This window comes from Exophiala mesophila, assembly GCF_000836275.1.
Source record: "Exophiala mesophila strain CBS 40295 unplaced genomic scaffold supercont1.3, whole genome shotgun sequence".
Lineage (NCBI taxonomy): Eukaryota > Fungi > Ascomycota > Eurotiomycetes > Chaetothyriales > Herpotrichiellaceae > Exophiala > Exophiala mesophila.
The window spans coordinates 451904-471304 of NW_015622506.1; the positions used below are offsets into that span (position 1 = coordinate 451904).

A 19401-nucleotide genomic window follows, 5' to 3' on the forward strand; every position below is an offset into this window, starting at 1 on the left:
TCAATGGCGACAATAGAACTCGGTCGTCGTTTATCAAAGTCACGTTCTCTCGGCCCCGCAGACGTCACTTTGATTTGTTCATTTTTCCACCACGACTTTTTCCCTTCTTACAAACCCAACACGAGCAAATCAACCACTGTGAACGCCATGATACGACTCTAGACCATCCGACGCAACGAATCTGGTGATGATACTCATCTACACAGCTCCGCTTTTGCTCCCCATGTCCACATCTGCACCAACGCCGAACCCTACCAAATAAAACAACCACCCTCCTCTACCATACCTCGACCTCCCCTCTGACAATCTTCCACCATGTCTACCGAATCTTCTTACCCTCCCTTGCACCATGTTCAGACCCTGAGCCCCCCTACTGCTGGTCCAACCCGCTCCTGGCAATCCAGGCCCCACCCAGACCCCTCCACTCCTCTGCTCGCAACCGCTTCCGCAGATAAGACTGTCCATGTCTGGAGCTTGCGCGACTTTTCTCTCGTGTCGACCATCAGTGGAGGCCACAAACGCAGCGTGAGGGCTGTCGACTGGAAGGATTTTGGCACAAGGAGGAGGACCAGACACAAAACTGGAGAGCAGAAACCCGTCGTTCTCGCAACTGGTAGCTTTGATGCGAACGTTGGTATCTGGATCTGGAATGATGACCGGCGTGCGGCCCGCTTCAAGAATCCTCTTGACGATGGGAACACGGGCCAAAGAACGACTGAAGCTGGCGATAGCGCCATGACTGATACCGACCATACAATCGACCACACACATCCTACCTCAAATAACCCAGAAGCAAACGATGACGACCAAGACGAAGAAGACGAAGAGTGGCACTTTTCCACTTTACTGACAGGACCTGACTCGGAAATCAAATCCATCGCCTTCTCTCCGCCTCATTATCCTACGAATCTACTCGCGACTAGTTCCCGTGATAAATCTGTTTGGATCTGGGAGGAGGTTGAACCAGAGGAATGGGAGACCATCGCTGTGCTTAGTGAGCATACAGGAGATGTCAAGTCTGTCAGCTGGTGCGAGGGGGCAGTCAAGAGGAGATCTCGAGCGGCTAAGGGGGCCAACAACAGTACCAACGGTGTTCATGGGTCCGGAGATGTCGAAATGGGTGAGGACTCGTCACATGGAGCTATCCCTCAAACAAGTACTCAGAGCTATGAGGAGGAAGAACAGGAAGACACTATCATTGGGTCACGCGAAATCCTGGCAAGTGGGTCCTACGACGACACGATCCGACTATGGCGGGACGTGGAAGAAGAAGGCGACTGGATCTGCGTGGCTGTGATTGACTCACACAAGGGCACTGTGTGGGACGTCAAATGGGAACCATACATCAACTACACAGCACTCAACCTAACTGATAACAATGCCACAACATCCTCCGACCCCAACAGCACCATCATTTCTGCCTTTGAAGCCGACTGGGAACCACGTATCTTGTCATGCAGCGATGACTTGACGATACGCGTGTTTAGACGGGAACTCAGCGCCAACGAAAAGGCCAAGAAACGAGATCAGCAACAACAGACCATGAGTACCAGCGGCGCCCCGTTGGGCTTCGCCAGCTCCCGGCTCCCCAGCGTCATCCGCCCGCCCAGCAGTTTGGAAACATGGAAACAGGAATCCGTCCTCCCCGAAGTCCACGTCCGCAGCATCTACTCCATCGACTGGTCACGTACTACAGGCTTGGTAGTCTCGTGCGGTGGCGACGGTGCTATTGTCGTGTATAAGGAGGTACCCACCCCGGACAACGAGAGTAATGCCGTTACCGTCGCTGCTGCAGATGTCGATATGAATGGAACCACGCCTCAGCCGCAAGCCGCGATTGATGCAGCTGCAGGAAACGGTAGTGACGAAATCTCTTTCCCGTATAAACTGCGCAAGATGCAATGGGTTGTGGTCGCAATGATTGAAGCCGCGCATGATGAATATGAAGTCAATCATGTCTGTTGGGCTGACAGGAGGGATAAAGACCGTCGGTTCGATGGCGAACAAGTGATCATTTCGACTGGTGATGAGGGCCATGTCAGGATTTGGGCTTTGCCAGAACATTTATTATCGGAAAATTAGTGCAGGAGAGACTTACGATCCCACCAGGACTTGGTGATGAGGAAGATAAGATGATAGAATACAGTAGAGATGAGAATGGACACGGTGAAGATGAAGATGGTATCTGGAGAGATGACATGTGATCTGGAAATATGTCCTGTAAATATGTTCGTGTTACGTCCGGCAAGACAATTTACTTATGTCCGCACTCATGCGACCATTTCCCTCACGTCCGATCCATATACGCATCTTTGCGAGATTGTTTAGCCGCTTTGCGAGCTTGGTTCATGCTACCGCCGAGCAAGTTCAAGTGCTCGGTGCGTTCAGCCAGAGCCGTATCAGTGACATTGTCGAGGATGAAATGTCCCATATCGCCATTCCTCCACTTTTGGACAAATTGAAGCGCCGAGGCCGTAAAGTCAGGAGTCCCTCCTTTCTTGAGACGACCTTGTTTTCGCGCGAGTTTGTCCAAGACCACAAAGACATCGTTCGTGGGTTCGCAAAACTGGGAATAAAGACCCGGGTCCTGCAGATTGAGGTGATACAGTAGATAATCGGCGATCGTCGTCGGTGGAATAATAGTATCCTTGACGTTTCCGCAAAGTGCCAGTTTCAGCATACTTTCAGCATCTGGCACATACGGCACAAACACTCCGGGTGTGTCCAGGATATAGACTCCTTCGCGACCATCTTCGCCATCGATGATTTTCACTCCCGTGCCAACTTTACGTGTCACGCCGGGCTGGTCGCCTGTTCTCGCGGCTTTTCGTTTTCCGAGGCCGACATTGCGCAATGCGTTGAGGAGAGATGATTTGCCAACATTGGGCATTCCAACCACCATTAGCCGTGTGCCGAACAAGGAGGTAGATGCCTGCGAGTGTGTTCGAGCAAATTCGAGGACTTTGGAGATGGTGTTTCGAGATTTGATGTCCGTGAACAGAGATTTGGAAGGCGAGTCCCATTGGCGGATGATATCTTCTCGCTAGGTAAAGATTAATTGTTAGCGAGATGTCTGAGATCTGCAAAGTTTGTCTCTATCGTACCTCGCGGTCCTTGCTCGAGTATGTGCTCCCAAGATCCTGCTTGGTGTAGACGATCAGTCGAGGACGTTCGCCCAGGTTGGCCTCGAACAGTGGATTGCGTGACACGATGGGCGTTCGATAATCTCGACATTCAATCACCAGATCGATGGTGGCAACCATCGACTTCATCTTGGATAGACCGGCCGCATGGTGTCCGAGGTAGTAGGATCGTGGAACCGCTGACAGGTGAGGGTATACCTGTCGCGGGACAAAGGCCGTCATGGTGGTGATGGTTCGGGGTGAGATTGGCCAACAGCAGCACGTCGGCGCATTGTTGCGGTACCACCGTCGTGTATGATCTATACAGCCGGATAAGTGGTACTTGGAGTGAGTGGTCAACGAAGTGTTGACTGAGTTTCCAGAGTCGACGGATGGGAAAAAAGTTGATATCCAGATTTGATCGAGTCTGTCGCCGCTTTGTGAATTGCGGTGAGCTAGTGCATAAACCACATGTCACGTGAATAACTAGCGTAGTTGTTCACTAAGTGACCCGGCGCATGTCTTCTTCTTCAGCGACGATGAAGGAGAGGCCGATCAGGCTGTCGACAGGTCTCTGGACAAGGAGACTAGAACAAGAATCAGCAACTTCGCTTGTCTAATATTGTACAGCCTAAGCCCTTTCCAATGCCCTGCGCTGTCTTCGCCCGAGCCTATTCATTTATCGCCGAGGGGCTAGCTCATCAAGGCGTAGTCCGTAAAGACTGAACCTTGTCCACTCTCCTGGTTCTCGGTCTCGGGTTTTACTTCGTATATGAACTTCGTGTGACCGAACAACCCCTACCACCACCTCTAGCAAACATGAAGGTCACCAACAATGCGAGGATGTCTCTTCTCATCCTCGACATTTTTCCTACTAGGCGTGGCATCATCTCATCCAAGGCAATGAGATGGCCAGTTCACGAAAATACATTGTCGTCATAGGTGGTTCTTATGGAGGTGTCTCAGTGGCACACTATCTTCTCAAACATGCCCTTCCCCAATTAACGACTACCGAATCATATCAGCTTGTGATGGTCAGCACCGCGTCGAAAATCCTGTGCCGCCCTGCCTGTCCACGTGCACTTATATCAGATGCCATGTTTGATCAAGATAAACTGTTCGTTGACATTGTTGAGGTATTCAAACAATATCCCAACAACAGCTTTCGCTTCGTTCAAGGCACTGCCACCAAACTCGACCATACTGAAAGAAGGTTACTTATCCAACTTGCCGATGGAGTCGAGGAGTCGATCGACTTTCACGCCTTGGTAATCGCAACGGGTGCTTCGACGCCTTCCCCTTTGCTCGGCCTGCATGGTAGTGAGGACTCCCTCAAGGCTTCATGGCGCACATTTCGACAGGCGTTGCCAAATGCAAGATCCATCGTTGTTGGAGGAGGGGGTCCAGCTGGCGTAGAGACAGCAGGGGAACTAGGAGAGTTCCTCAATGGTCGGGCTGGTTGGTTCAGCTCGGCGCTCATCAATCCCAAAGTCACAATCACTCTCATCACGGCGGGCCCGAGGATTCTACCTATTCTTCGGGCTGATCTTGCGGGCAAAGCTGAAAAGTATCTCTCCAAGGTCGGCGTGACCGTCGTCAAAAAGACTCGGATCGAGAGCATTTCGCCCATGGGAGCGGGTACAGATAATATCTCCTCGAATGCAGAATTGACCTTGCAAGGAGGGGGGACTATCAAAGCTGACCTCTACGTTCCCGCAACGGGGACCAGGCCCAACACAAGCTTCATCGACAGGAGCCTCCTTGCTGCAGACGGTCGAGTGGTTACCAATGCCTCGACGTTGCGGGTGGATCAAGCGGGGGAGCGTATCTATGCGATTGGTGATGCAGGGTCTTACTCTCGGCCAGCCGTCCATATGATTCTGGATGCAGTTCCCGTTCTGTGTGCCAACATCAAGGCAGATTTGCTACGGGCGTCATCCGAAACTGGAAATACGGCGGTTAATATCCAGGATCGCACATTCAAGGAAGACACCCGCGAGTCGCAATTAGTGCCAATCGGAAAGTCCAAGGGCGTTGGGGCTATGATGGGTTATCGGCTCCCAAGCTTCCTGGTTTGGTTAGTTAAAGGGCGAGACTATTGGCTGTGGACAACCTCGAGGCTATGGAGTGGGAAACAATGGTCATCAGAGTCTTGACGGCTTTGGGTTTGGCTGACGGGTATACCTTCTCCAGGAGCCAGCCAACGAAGCGAAGGCATTTGCCCAGGATGGGCAACCATAAGGATGCTCAAGGAGGTATTGTTCAGATGGTTAATTTGTGTTCTTTTCATGGTTGTTGCTATTCTCTAGTTAATCTTCAAATTTGCCTAGGGAACATACGTATTTCCGTTTTGCATGGTACAGAACATTTCAACACAGCCTCGCTGTCTTACGGTGGTGTTTCGAGAGAAATCAGCCTTTCTGGCTTTGGCCATTCATTTGTTCACGTTCAGTATTATCTGACCTCCACTTTGGGATTCTCTTTCACTTGAAATTTATTGTATGTGGCTAGGCATTTGAACCTTTGACGCTGCGGTTCGTGGAGCCCTGCGGATGAATGTCTGGTTTCTCGTTTCTCCTTGACATATCCGTTGCGTCATGTTGCAACACAGTTTTGATCTGGACAAGGACCAACTCTTTCAAGGAGGTTGAACATCCTGTCACGGGGAGAATTACCAGTCTCTGTACATGTGGCAGACTCGGGTGCCACCTTTTCGAAAGAGTCGCAAGGCAGGGCGGAAATTTTGTAGGTGAAACCGTCAGAATCAGATCAATCACCGTCTGCGGGAGTGAGGTTGCAGTTGCAATTCTGTCTCTGTGTTGTCTGACTTTGTCACTCACAAGACCAGTGCGTTGTCAAAGTAAAAGGATTCAATCATTGCAAACCCATTCATTCTGAGATCATTGGAAGTTCGATGGCAGTTGGACAAGGTCGTCGATGCAAAGTCCAGGGGCAGCCGATGAGTTTATACATTACCACCTACGGGTCAGATCAGCACCATCTGAGCCATATCTGTACAGGGTTACTGATGGAATTAATCGCAGGAAAGGAAAATGCGGGGATTAGAAAAAGGGCGAAAGGATCATCAAGCCCAGGAATCCACTCTTGCGTCTGTCGACATGGCTAATAAGAACTACCGCTTCTCGACAAGGCATTGCGCAAAACTGTGGCACAGGCACCACGTTGGCATTAATCCACCCTATGTGTCATTATCCGTTATTGTAGACGATCTTCATGATTACATTCCCGGGTCGGTACGTCGTGGTTGCCCACCTGCAACCTGCCTTCACTCGGTTAACCGTGTCACCACGGAGAATTGCGCCCAGGTTATGAAGAGAGAATCGATCATCCGAGTCTGACAAGTGTGACCAGAAACGACCTCTCCTTATATCCAGTCTTGTCCTCACTTCTCTCTGAACACATAGTCTTCGAATGAGTGCTTGATCCCCCTCCCTGAAGCAGTAGCAAGTAAGAAGTATTGCCGTGCCGTGCCATACTGTAGAATTCAGTTGATGTTGTTCCAAGGATTCTGGAAAGATTTACCTTTTTGGGATATGAGGTCAGGCCAGCGAATCATAAGCATTTAATACATCTACCAATCAAGCTTCGCAAACTATGGCCCCACCTTTATCTCTTTCCTTTAACCATTTTTGGAGACGCTGTCCCGACTACACGAAGAAGAATGGCCAATCGGTCGATACTGCCGGGCTCCTGATGGACGCTACTGTATCTTGACAAGCTGAGAGATACCGTCACCATCCCTCCCTCAATTCGTCTTCCTCATCTCTGATAGTCTCTCTGCCGTTACCGTTAGTTCGAACTTGGAACCCAGCACGAAGAGACGGGACTACCCCATGCTTCTCGGCCTTCTGGATTTGTTTTCCAATGCTTGGTTTATCGGCTCAATTCGTACATCTTGTGTCACCATTTACCAGCTGCTTCCCTGACCCTCGACCCTCGACCATTGCCCATCCCACGATCCATCTTGGTCGTCCGCCACTCCGATTGATACCTAGTACCACCTGTCTCGGCTACCCAGTAAATTTGACCCTAAACCCAACTGGAACCCCTCTTTCTTCTCCTCAGGCCAACGAATTGTGGGCACCTTGCTTGTCCAACGAACCCTACACACGCTTTGGGGACTTCGCATCTCTCGTGGGTTGTTCCCTAGCTCGCGGTGCGATGCTTTTTATCAATCCGAGATACAGTACATATTCTTGTGACGTTCCCACGGTCTCTGTTGGGCCCCAGTAACCCTAATTTGGGCCGTTACTCCCAGCTTTGATCTTTGTGGCCTGATCGACCTTTGTGTATCGTTGTCACTGTTATCTCACTTCCTCTGGCTATCTTCACGTCGCAGAGCATATATAATCGCCTGTGTCATCCATTATAAGGGTGACTCGCGAGACCCCGACTCATTGATACTGATCTGACGTGCGTGGGTGTGCAAGCCTGCCGTGTCATTCAGGCTTCAGTCGCGTTTGAATCAAAGTACAAACAAGGTCTTGGTCCTTTAAAACCTTTCTCGGTTCCTTGGTCTTTCTATATATCTTTCTTCAACTCAAACAACTCGCCCAGCATGTCTCTGATCGATGAGAGGCTGATTCTATATGTGGCACTCGCCCTATGCGCTACCGCCATTACATACTTGAGCCTTGGCCAGAAGCACAGAGACTTGGTCTTCTCAAGACTGAACATACGAGGTCGAAGAGCGTCCACTGCAACTACTCCTCCTCGATCCTTGTCTCCGGAGAAGAAAGAGCCCCGCAATTCACCTCTATCGTCCGCTGAATATGCCACTGCATTCCCGCCATTGAACAGGGACGCTCTGGGAACTGTCTTTGCTTCCCTGCCGGAGTCCCAACGCAAAGCTGCTGGCGATCTCAAGTTCGACGAAAGCACCTGGACCAAGAATGTCATGACATTCGAGGAAGATTTCCGAACCTGCGACCCTGACAAGTATGTCTTTACAGGCACCAAGGTCAGGGAAGTGCGCGCCCTCGGAGATTTCCCCGACTATGCAACCCTAAGCGGTGTCCCTCTACCGGAACCATATCCTGAACACGACATCACCAAAGCAATGCCCCGTCCGTATAGGCCATTCCGGTGGCTGTATCATCAAACAATGTGTAAGTTGATAGCCCAGAGCAACGTGGTAACATGATCTGATCTTCGTGTCCTCCATAGCACTAACCAAAATGGAGACTAACTGGTGGATGGAACTCGAAAAGACGTATGTGGCACGCATTGCCCAACGCAAAAAGCTATACGCCGAACACGGAGAATCTGTCTGTGGCTGGCTGCCCGGATCAGAACTCGTCTGCAAAGAACTCATGGAGATGGTCCTCCAATTCCTCTGCGCCCGTTATCCGCAATACTTTACCTTGCATTCTGACAAAAAGACCTTTGAGAATAAAATCCTGGGAACCAAGCAGGACGTCTCTGCCAAACATCCCCTTTTGGTTTTGTTGGACAATGTCCCTGAAGACTTTGGCATCATGCTACGCAACCCGGAAACAGGGTATTATCATCTCCGTGCTGGTCTCATTTGCTCGGCATTAGGTTGGAACGTTGGTACCAAGATTGGGATGCAGCTTCACCAAATCCATGCAACTATCCCTGACTACAAGGAAAAGATGCAATTCAGCATGGATCGGTGAGTTCAAAGTCCGCTGCCTGTAGTGCAATGCTGGAAATACTAACAATTTACTTCATCTAGATTCTTCACTAAGATGCCCACAAATAAACCCATCCAACGCGGATCCTGGGGTCTCGAAGTCGACCAACCCCTATATATGCCTCCAGGAGATCCACACGAGAAGTACCGCGACTTCCAATCTCCGGACCTTGATACATCACGTATCCATCTCCGAGTGGATTGGCAAACCCTTCGACGACTGCCACTTTCTGGCGGTATCATCTTCAACTTCAAAGCCCTCTTCACCCCATTGGCAGAGTTCCGCGATGAAGCATATATCCCCTCGCTGGTGCTCAAGGTGATGAATGAGGGTAAAGAAAACCTGATGAAGTATAAAAATACATGGCACGTGGAACATGTCGTGAAACCAGCGTTGGAACAATACAAGCAAGAACAGATCGAAAAAGGAATGATCGAGAAGGATTGGGAAGTCCGAACGTTGGACGAATCCCCATATTTCCCCAATTGGGAAGAGAAATGGACCAGGCAGCAGGGGTATTCTCCAGGTGATGCCCGAACTGAATGAGAGACGACATTGGTTTCTTAGCGGAACACTATCATGTACAGGCATGGACAGGTCGAACTTGGATATCTCTCTTAGAGTGATGGTATACCGAGAAGGGGGTAATGCGAATCAACATGAGGTTCACGAACAATCTGGTTCATGAGAGGTTTAATAGCCTATACGCCATCTATTGCATCCTTTCTCCCAGAGGTATGGCACTGCTGGCTCTCAACAATCAACCAACAACATGAAATCATACGCATCTGTCACCAGGTAGTGAATGTATTTGCAAATATCTGTACTATGCGTTAGTAATGCAATTCTCTCCTGGGCGGAATGAACTCGACATCATCATTTTCCCAAAGTCTGTTTAACTCGACTACAGAATGACCCCTCCCCGCTTGATACTCGGTGATGATCAGCGATAGACAGCTAGAGGGGCCCTAAAGCACGCCCAACGTCGTCTCTCCAAGTCAATAAGTTTGCATGGGATTTGGGGTTCAGATGCACGAGGGAGTACCTAGGTAGTCGCGCGCGAAAAACCTGTCCTCCCTCGTCCCATTCTGATTAGCCGCTCGCCGCTTTGCTCACCCTCGGCTCACCTGCTGCTCCCGGATCGATCCCTGAGCGCTCCCTGAGGACTGCCTGAGCACTGCGTCCTTTGGACTTCTTTCTTCCTTTTCATTCACTACACCAACTTTCGTCAACTTTAGACGATGGGACCCGTTTGGGATGCTGGGGGATCCCAACCCGGCCCCTTTCTAATGCGCTCGAACTGCTCAGTCGTGCGCCTCCTGCGCTACAGTACTCTCTTGCACGCGTGGCAATGATGGATCTCCGCCCACTTCGTTCGAACGCCTGGCGGAAAGCCGGCCTTGCGTTGGTCCTCTGGGACATAAGTACGCCGCCCTTCGCTCACTGCATGCTCCCCCTTCCACTTGGTAGTTGAGGCTGGAAACTTTGCCAGAACGTGGTTTGCAGCCGTCACTACAGCGTTCACGCCCTGTGTATTTCTCGTTTCAGGCTCTCATCGACTGTCCTTCTTCCTAAGCGTGTTTTCCCCCAACGAGTTTCCCTCTCCTCTCGGCTGTACTACTTTTGTGCTCGATGGCGAAAGGTCGGAAGGGCTTCTTCGACCGAGCAGAACAACGGGGTTCGGAGTTGGACAAGACGGGGATCGATGGCAAACCTGTCCATAAGTCTCTTGAAGATGGAACAAAGAGACGATACAAAGATGCTACGAACATATGGGCTGAGTATGGTCTTCCAGTGTCACCTTTCACTCCAGCTCTCCCGGTCTCATTCCTCTACGTATACTAACTGTACGCGCCACGAATATGCAGCTATTGTACCAAAAGCCACAAAGACCCCGTTAAAGATGCTTACGATCTGAAAACGCTCAAACACTTTACCAAGGGAATCGTCTGGGGCCTCGATGGCTGTGAGGGAGAAAATGATCTACCCTCGGCAAAATCCGCCAGACAAGTGTGGAAAGACTTTACGGCCCAGTTCCGCCGACAGAATGACCCCATTCCTCGCAATACGACGCTCTCTGTTACGAACGTATGTCCCGCCAGATAAGTTCCCTCTCCCTCCTTCTCTCTTAACATGGGCAGTACTCATTAAGTGTAGTGGATCAAAGAGCAAATTAAAAAACGTGGTCTGCCTGCTTCGAAGCGCCCTCGCCGTTACGCGTCGGATAACCACTTGGTTCATCTAGGGACCCAGCTCTGGGAGCGCGATTGGTTTGAATATAAGCGTCCTGGGATCCGGGTATCGACATGGTCTGAGACTCTCGATTACGGCTTTACCTCTGCACGGGTGGGGGAGTATCTCGAGTCAACTGCCCGTGCCAATTCCGGGCGTGGACTGTACCATCGGGTGAGTGGTTCTGGATCGCGTTTTGACATCTCGTGCCCCGTCCCCTCTGGCAGGATTTGCAATATCTTAACCATGACACATACTCAGGACATTATCTTCATCGTCTTCCGGAACGAGCATGGAAAGCCCGAGTTCGCTGCCCAGCTTACGCGGGACGCAAAGGGCATGACGTGGACACCGGACAAAAGGTAAGTTTCCCAGTCATCCGGAATTCAAGGTTCCCCATCGTCCTGCTAGGGTCTTTACTGACATCATGGACCGTCAAAACAGGCCAGAACAGGCGATCCACGAAGGCTCGGAGCTACGACCTTTCCTCTTGAACCCAATTCTCCCCAAACTGGCAATGTGTCTGGCGCGAGGTGCCTTTCGAGACTATAAAACGATAGACGACGTCTTCAATATTCCGGCACCACCCGAAAAGGAAGCCTATCAACTTTTCTGGGAACCCAGCATTTGCGACTGTCCTTTCTATGAAGGCGCTACAACCGAGATTGAGAAGGCAAACTCGTATAGCACGCGACTGAACGATTTAGGTCGTCGTGCGGACTATGTAAAGCCGCCCACGATCCATGACTTTCGAGCTGAAGGGCTTCATCTCATCGGTGGGTCCCCCTTCCCGGGCAGCGATATGAGGCTATCTTGGCGTTGTTGTGACTGCTTCTAATGAGATCAACTAGATTCGCTTTATTCAACAGCACAGAGAATGGGCCACGGTGGCCAATGGAACGAACGCACTCACCGCCAGCACTATCAGCCTAATAACCCCGGCACCGATGGCCAAGATGCGTATCTCAGAGGGAAGATTCGGACCATTGTAGCTGACCTCTTTCGTGGTATGACGGTAGCTCGCAACCCTAATCTCTTTCACTGTCTACCGGCGGAGAAGAAGGCGGAGTTGGAAGCGAGCCCCGAATTTACCTCGATGGACAGCGAACTCAAACTCCTGAAAACGCAGCCTCCGTCACAGGACCGCGACCGGCGCCGCCGTGAGATCTACAGGGACAGGCAGAAAATGAGAAAAAAGGGACTTCGTCACGCGCAGAAGGCTCAACCATGTGAACGACCCTGGGAAGCCAGGGCTGAAATCCGATCCATCGGGGGCTACCGCTCCCGCTTCCAGCGTATCCGCCACCTGATGCCCGAACGAAACCGCTTGGCGAAGAGCATGTTCGAGGTTGGTTGTCTGAGAAGCTCCGAAGGCCGTCAGGTCCTTCAAGACATGATCGCCCTCTACAAACAGGAGAAGGAGGTGACCGTCAGACTGGGGTTGGAGCCGGACAAGTGTCATTGCCACCCAACTGAGCTGAGCGTGGAGCCAGCTAAGTCTGTCACCTCCAAGAAACCTGGCCCGCACAAGGGGTTTCGACGTTGGCCAAGTAAAGCTGGCTTGGGGGTGGCTTTGTCTTCTACTCCAAATTCGACCACACCGAGCTGGAAGCACATCTATACGTGTCACAAGCAATACCTTTCGGAAACGAACGGCTTTGCCGAGTTGTGCTCTCTCTGCAACCGCTGGATCGTCGGATTGGATGCATGGGAACAGCATTGTCAAAGCCACCTCGTCGCGCCTCAGACAATCCCCATCCAATGTGACCCGCTCATTTATGGCGGTACCCTGGGCGCTTTCGGTTATTGCCCGATCTGCCTAGGCAACACGGAGCTGTTGGCGAGAGATCGAATGCAACAATTTACAAGACTGGATTATTGGATGTCTCATGTGACCAAATGCACCGAAGAGCTGGATCGGAGAAGCGCAGCAGGTTGCTCAATTCCTTGGTGTGATATCCCATGCGAGAATGCATTGAGTCGGCGATATCACCTCCAGGATGTCCACTGCGCACAGTTCAACAAGGGGCTCAAGCGATCGGCTCAGGATGTGACAGCAGAAGATGTCGACGAAATACCTTCTTCTAAACGCGGCCGTAAGACTCTCAATAACAAACTCACCACTGGCCCTGTCGACTCTTCGATCTCTACCGAGAAATATCAATTTATCGATGAGACACCAGAAACAACCAATCCGCCAAACTCGACTGCAGTCCAATCGCGCGCAATAGGAAAGCTACGAAAGAAGCAGAGCTCTGCTAAGCAGCCCAATTCCCTCGTTCCCACTGTGGTCTCTCCGCCGCCCCTTGCCAACTGTCCGACAGATGTCAAAGCTGGTATTGCGCTGCCAATGATGTCAAATAAGATCTTTTCCGAGGTCGTTGCAACTCCTGTGGAGTCAGCTCCCATCAAGCCGGTAAGACCCGTGTCCAGCTCGCCGACCCTCCCGCATTCAAAGGACACCGAAGTCACTCGAGATTCCTCTGAAGAGTTTGACGCAGTTACGCTGCGAACACTCATATCGCCCAGGATTGAGAGTTGGACACCACACTCTGACCTTTGCACTGGAATGGCTCAAGAATTCTCGGGCGACCCTTCTCTAGAGACCCGCTCTGCAATAAGCCAGTGGCTAGACCGCAGGCCAAGAAATCTTCCGCCCATCGGAGCAAACAGAGAAGACGACCGGACAGCAAGGGATGCTCTGGCGCTCACTGGCGATGGCGATAAATCTGCCGACCTCGATTCTGATTTATTCCCATACTGTTGCACAACCCCCAATGACGCGATCGGCTCCCTCGAGCCGGACGACGTCGATATCGACGCCGTTTTCAATCAGTATTTATGCTCGCCTTCACCCTCACCCCCGCCCACTTCTTCACCGGACGACATGACCAGCGAATTGAGCGGAGCAACGTTGTGCGATGCCAGACGTGATCCGTCCCGTAGTTACTCGGAGTTATATACGAGGACATCGAAGAGCCCGGCTCCGGAAATGTCGCCAGAGAGTGAGATAGCTCGAGATCGAGACGACCCTTGCCACTCGGCGAATCGGACCTGCATCCATCTGCGAGTCGGCCAGCCTAAAATTACACTTCGCCTTCGACTCCAGGGCAGATGCCAACCAAGAAAGAAGAAGAGTAAGGGACGATCAGGGAAAGAGGGGGGCAATCCAGGGACTGAGAGAGAAGGGGAGAAAAGGAAGGGGAGGCAGACCCGTCAGATCTGCCGGTAAGAGGAATGTTCATGGCGGGTAAGATCATCCGCTGTCGGTGTGGTATGGGACCAAACCAGGACGCTGATCATGTCATGAATGGCGGGTTTTGGAAGGTCTGCTGTGGCCCTACCGCATACAGTATACAGTGGTTCCCGAAACCGCCCTCCCTTTTGCTAACACATTGCAACTCTCTCCCCCCCAAAAGCTGAGGATAGAGCTGGGTCACGCTTTCCCAATCTGACATAGTTCGACTACCTAACTACGAATCATCAACGAGTGGATTTTACTATGGTATTTCCAATACCGTACGGTCCTGGTAATAAATTAATAGCATAAGGTGTAGGTTTCGCAGCACTAAAGCGCAAAACCCTTAGTCACCTATGAGTGACCTTGAACGAGTTTTGCCGCGGCGTTGAGATCTCTGAGTGTCATCTGTTCGAGTTTGATTATGAGGACGGGTATCCCCTTGGTTGGGTTTAGACCAGCCTTGCAGGCAGGACAGACAACGGGTTAGGCGAGTTTGAATACGTGCTGGTATGATATCTTGGTGGTTGGTCTCGCTATCATTTGACCATGATGCTTATGTCAGAGAGCGCTCGAGATTGAGGAAGACCAGAGGATGGCTCATGAGTTGCAATTATCAAATCCTTCCACAGCTTCCTGTGGGATTCGCTTGCTTCGTCGCCTCTCAATCGTGGGAGGACGATATGACTTTATGCAGACACATTCACAAGCATCAGCCGAAATTCTCTACCTCAATACTCTCGCTTGAACCACCTTAGATGCAGCGCAATCAGGATGACAGGCACAACGCTGACAATCTCGCCCAATCCAGCATACTGTGGCGGAATCCGCGCGTTGACGAAGGCACCCGCGGCCAACAATATAGCGAACAAATTGTAGACAAATGACCAGGCGAAATTGAAGAAGATACGATGTAACGCCGCTTTCGACAGATCCAGTAGCACCAAAATCCCACCCAGGGATGGGCGCACAAGGACGACGTCGGCAGCAGTCTGCGCCACGTCGCTGCCACTGTTCATGTGCACGCCGATGTCAGCTTGAGCGAGCGCCACCGCGTCGTTAGTCCCGTCGCCGCAGAAGATCACAACTTTCTTCTCATGCGCCATCAGGTTCTTAAGATACACCTGCTTATCGCCAGGCGTGCATCTAGATCTCGCATGGCTAGCCGGGATTCCCAGCTTAGCGGCAACAGCTTCGACGGCACCAGTATCATCACCGCTGACTATAGAGATAGCGATGTTGCGCTTTTGAAGCTCAGTAACGACGGAATGGGAGTCTGGGCGGAGGCAGTCGGAGAGGCCGAAGACAGCGATGAGTTGGTCGTTTATTGCTACGCCGAAGACTGTGAGACCTTTGGCAAGGAGATCTTGGACCTCTGTGAGAGTCTCGGCTGAGAGCCAGCGGGTATTGCCGCAGCGAACGTTCGCGCCGTCAAAAGTGCCTTCCACGCCTTTACCGGTGACTGATTTGGAGTCCCCAATCTTAGCAGCATCAACACCCTTTTCTTTGAGATAAGTTGATATTGCGGCGGAGACGGGGTGTTTGCTGTCGCAGGTCAAGCCGAGAGTGATGGATTCAACGAGGTCGTCCTTGTTGGAAAGATAGACTGCTTCTGCGACAGACAGTTCACCTTGAGTAAGGGTGCCGGTCTTATCGAAGACGACGTGGGAGACATTGCGGGCAGTCTCGATGGCCATTGCTGACTTGAAGACAACACCATGCTTTGCTGCGACGCCTCCAGCTATGACAACGACCATGGGAACGGCAAGGCCGATTGCGCAAGGACAGGAGACGATGAGGACCGAGATCGCGTATGTGATGGCGTTCACCACTGCACGGCCGCTATTTTGATGTCGGACAGAGATGCCAATGGCAACCCAGATCGCGAAGGTTACGATTGTGAGGATCAGGATGACTGGAACAAAGTAGCTGGCGACAATGTCCACAAGTTCTTGGGTCTTCGGTTTGGAGAACTTGGCTTCGTCTACCATGGCCGCAATCGTGCTAATCGTGTTGTTGCCAGGGAGATGTGTCAGCCGGACAACGAGGACACCTGAGCCGTTGAGCGAGCCTGCGATGACGGCAGAGCCTGGGTGTTTTTCGACAGGCAGGGACTCGCCGGTCACCATAGACTCGTCGACCTCCGTCATGCCAGAGACAATCATACCGTCAGTTGTGATACGAGAGTCGGGCGTGACTTTGAACAAGTCGCCATACTGCAGAAGACGAGCATCGATCTCTCGATCGCCACGGCCGTCTGCGTCGCACAGCACGGCAGTTGCTGCCTGGAGAGACCTAATGGAGACCGACTCCACTGCCCTCTGTCTTGCAAACGCGCTGACCCAACGTCCAAGCATGATCAAGGTGACGAGCAAGGTGCTGGTTTCGAAGAACTCCCCGGTCGGCAGCGGACGACCAGCCACCTGATAGGCAAACGAGACGACGGAGAAAATATACGCAGTTGAAGTGCTGAGGACGATGAGCAAGTCCATCTCAATAACATGAGTGAAGATGAGAGCTCTCAACGCGCTGGGGTAGAATGGCCCCGCGATGGCAACCTGCACAATGGTGGCCAGAACCAGTGAGGCGCTGCCGTAGACGATGGGTCGGGGAGGGAGGGAAGCCCAGGCCAGCACAAGGACAGGAATGGTGAGAATGGAGGAGAGCAGAGTAATCCAAGCAGTATGTCGAACGTGTCTTTTTCCGCTCTCAAGTTCCGAGGAACCTCGAGGATCGGCGAGTGTCAAAGGCTTGTTGAAACTCTTCTCGAGAAGTGTTCTTACTCCAATGATTTTGGCGTCATATTTAATGCGTACGATGCGCTTGTCGGCAGCGATCATTTGAGTGACCCCGTCTGGATATTTGCGTTCAACAAAGGCCTTTGCATCATCGACAACAACGTCAACTTCTTGTCCTTCGTTGTTGAGTCGTTGACAGGCGAAGCCAGTGTTCTTTTCGACAGCCTTGATTACCTCGGCGACCGGACCGGCCTTTTCGTCAAGGTCGAACTCGGCTTGTGACAGCACCAGACTGGTACGAAGATTGCAAACTCCAGGAATATCGTGTAGAGATCTGAAAAGTTTAGTCTCACAGCCAACGCATGTAAGTCCCTGTACGTCCAGGACAACGTGCTCAACCGCCAAAGAGCCCTTCTCAATGTCGATATGATCTGTCACCTTTTCATCGTGTTTGGCAAATGAAGAAATCTCATCTTTGGAGCCGGAGCCAGAGCCGGAGCCAGAACCAGAGCCAACACAACAGGCATCCTTTGAACATCCATCCTGGTTGGAACTGACAGAACCGGGGCAAGAAGCGTTAGTTGCTTTCATGCCAGTAATCCCTTTGTCGGCTCCAGTCCAGCAAGACTCAGGAGCGGATGGTACAATCTTAGACGTTTCGTCGCCGCAGCAACCGTCTTCCTTCGCAGTGGAACATCCAATTTTCTCTGAACCGCAGCATTTGTCTCTTGTAACCCCAGAATGATTGTCTTCCTCGGTAACCAAGCAGCAACTTCTGTTTTGCTTCGAAGCGGAGGGGACCTTGAGCCCGCGGCAGTTGATGTCCTCAGAGGCACCGCAGTTATCCCTTGTCGCAACGTAACAGCTAGACTTTTTCTCGGTATCGCCACACTTATCGTCGTTTGTCCCAATGCGGCTGCATTTCTGCTCGGCACCGCCACAATCAGCTTTGCTTGCACCGGAGTAGGCACCATGTCCCTTCGTGCTACAAGAATTGCCCTGCTCCTCAACACCGTAGCTATCATCTTTCTTCACAGTTGAACATCCCAATGTCTTCTCGGAACCACAGCGTTCGCTTTTCTTTGAAGAGCTCTCGACATTATCGCCTCCACAGGATCCCTTCTTGATACAATCGCTCCCATTCACATTCGTATTTAGAATCGACGACGAGCTCGTCTTCCTGGCAACAGCCGTTGTGCTCCAAGTCTGCACGGGCCTACCCACTTTGCAACACGGTTCGAGGTTGCGCGTTATAAGCGCTTTGCAAATGCAACCCACTTGCTTGAGGGTGGTAGCGAATTGTTCACGGGCGCTGCGGGAATGGGTGCCACATGCCCCTTGCTTGCGCTTGCGAGTTTGAGGGGGAAGGACGGAGGACTCGGGCTCGTCGGGAGATGTTACTACTTAACGAATTAGCACTACTCAATTAAAGCATCGCAAGGGGTTAAATACTTTTGTCACGGCTAGAGCTTTTTGTCTCAACTGCGCCGCATTCCAAGGTACATTGCCGACGTGCCACGGTCTCGAGGCAACTCTCTGTAAATTGAAGATTCATTCAATACAAGGTTCATTCTAGGTTGGAGGCAGAACTTACCATCGCAACAAGGCCCAGCATCTGGGCGGTGCTCCCAAGTGACCCCATCAGGGTGGCAGGCAATGCACGGGGCGAGAGAGGTTCGAGAGGATTCCATAAAGTCGAGATGACCGAATAACGAAGGTCGAATGAGTTGTCGACGCGAGAGGCAATAAGAAACGGCGGGCAGCGGAGTCAGAAAGTGGCTTTTGGATAAAAGTGAAGCAGTGCTGCCCGTTGCTTGCTGGGATTTTCAACCCCTCTCAGGCGGAGTCCGAGCGATGAAATGGATCAGTCAGCCCAGCAGTCTGTCATTGAGAATGTAGCCTTCGTTAGTCCGTCTGCGAGTGGCATTAGCTTCTTCAGAGCTTGCACGAGTTCCAGGGAAGGAACCGATTTTGGGGAACCTTGGACCCAGCAAAAAGCAAACGGAGCCAACTCGCCAAGACTGCGTAAGATGGCTTGGACGTGCACAAGTGGACAGCTGGTGTTTGCCTGTGTCTGGGGCGGCAAGAGCGTAAAGCCACGCTGCAGCTAGTGGAGGACTTCTGTGGTGATCGCATTCCTTGTCTTTTACACGCCACCGTACTAGGGGGTGTCGGCTGTTCTTCAATATGTGCGGAAGTACCCAACAGGGGTACTCTGGTGCACGAGACGCATTGCAGACACTGACTATTTTGCAAGTTAAAATTAGTTTTTTGAGTAGGGTTGAGTAGGGTTGAGCAGTTCGAGCAAGTTTGAGTTGAGCGGGGTTGAGCGGGGTTGAGCAGCGTTGAGCAAGTTTGAGCACATAAACATCAAAGCAGCCACCTCCGTACAC

General features: G+C 51.6%; 6 protein-coding genes across 8 annotated transcripts; 4 read left to right on the forward strand and 2 right to left on the reverse strand.

Annotated features, from left to right (window-relative positions):
* Positions 1 to 122: 122 nt before the first annotated feature.
* On the forward strand, positions 123 to 2266 carry PV10_03826 (uncharacterized protein). The gene has a single exon (XM_016368321.1). The coding sequence runs from the start codon at positions 316 to 318 to the stop codon at positions 2080 to 2082; it is 1767 nt and encodes a 588-aa protein (XP_016224109.1). The 5' UTR covers positions 123 to 315; the 3' UTR covers positions 2083 to 2266.
* On the reverse strand, positions 2051 to 3510 carry PV10_03827 (uncharacterized protein). Its single transcript, XM_016368322.1, has 2 exons — positions 3105 to 3510; positions 2051 to 3043 (listed from the first exon to the last, which is right to left on the reverse strand). Exons 1-2 carry the CDS (start codon positions 3363 to 3365, stop codon positions 2288 to 2290), a joined length of 1017 nt encoding a protein of 338 aa, XP_016224110.1. The 5' UTR covers positions 3366 to 3510; the 3' UTR covers positions 2051 to 2287.
* A 520-nt stretch (positions 3511 to 4030) lies between these two features.
* Positions 4031 to 5410, forward strand: PV10_03828 (uncharacterized protein; the record flags this gene model as incomplete). The annotated part of the gene is made up of 1 exon (XM_016368323.1): positions 4031 to 5410. The coding sequence occupies one exon, from the start codon at positions 4031 to 4033 to the stop codon at positions 5276 to 5278; it is 1248 nt and encodes a 415-aa protein (XP_016224111.1). The 3' UTR covers positions 5279 to 5410.
* Positions 5411 to 7701: 2291 nt separating this feature from the next.
* On the forward strand, positions 7702 to 9434 carry PV10_03829 (uncharacterized protein; the record flags this gene model as incomplete). The annotated part of the gene is made up of 3 exons (XM_016368324.1): positions 7702 to 8251; positions 8310 to 8778; positions 8842 to 9434. The coding sequence occupies 3 exons, from the start codon at positions 7702 to 7704 to the stop codon at positions 9344 to 9346; spliced, it is 1524 nt and encodes a 507-aa protein (XP_016224112.1). The 3' UTR covers positions 9347 to 9434.
* A 585-nt stretch (positions 9435 to 10019) lies between these two features.
* PV10_03830 lies at positions 10020 to 14772 on the forward strand. 2 transcript variants are annotated; one of them, XM_016368326.1, is made up of 6 exons: positions 10020 to 10581; positions 10669 to 10888; positions 10958 to 11206; positions 11294 to 11394; positions 11477 to 11808; positions 11884 to 14772. In XM_016368326.1, the coding sequence occupies exons 1-6, from the start codon at positions 10433 to 10435 to the stop codon at positions 14262 to 14264; spliced, it is 3432 nt and encodes a 1143-aa protein (XP_016224114.1). In that variant the 5' UTR covers positions 10020 to 10432; the 3' UTR covers positions 14265 to 14772. The 2 variants fall into 2 exon arrangements, with proteins under 2 accessions (XP_016224114.1, XP_016224113.1); XM_016368325.1 differs by having other exon boundaries at positions 10958 to 11394.
* PV10_03831 lies at positions 14272 to 19227 on the reverse strand. 2 transcript variants are annotated; one of them, XM_016368327.1, is made up of 3 exons: positions 18603 to 19227; positions 18461 to 18544; positions 14272 to 18408 (listed from the first exon to the last, which is right to left on the reverse strand). In XM_016368327.1, the coding sequence occupies exons 1-3, from the start codon at positions 18697 to 18699 to the stop codon at positions 15002 to 15004; spliced, it is 3588 nt and encodes a 1195-aa protein (XP_016224115.1). In that variant the 5' UTR covers positions 18700 to 19227; the 3' UTR covers positions 14272 to 15001. The 2 variants fall into 2 exon arrangements, with proteins under 2 accessions (XP_016224115.1, XP_016224116.1); XM_016368328.1 differs by having other exon boundaries at positions 18461 to 19227.
* Positions 19228 to 19401: the final 174 nt, after the last annotated feature.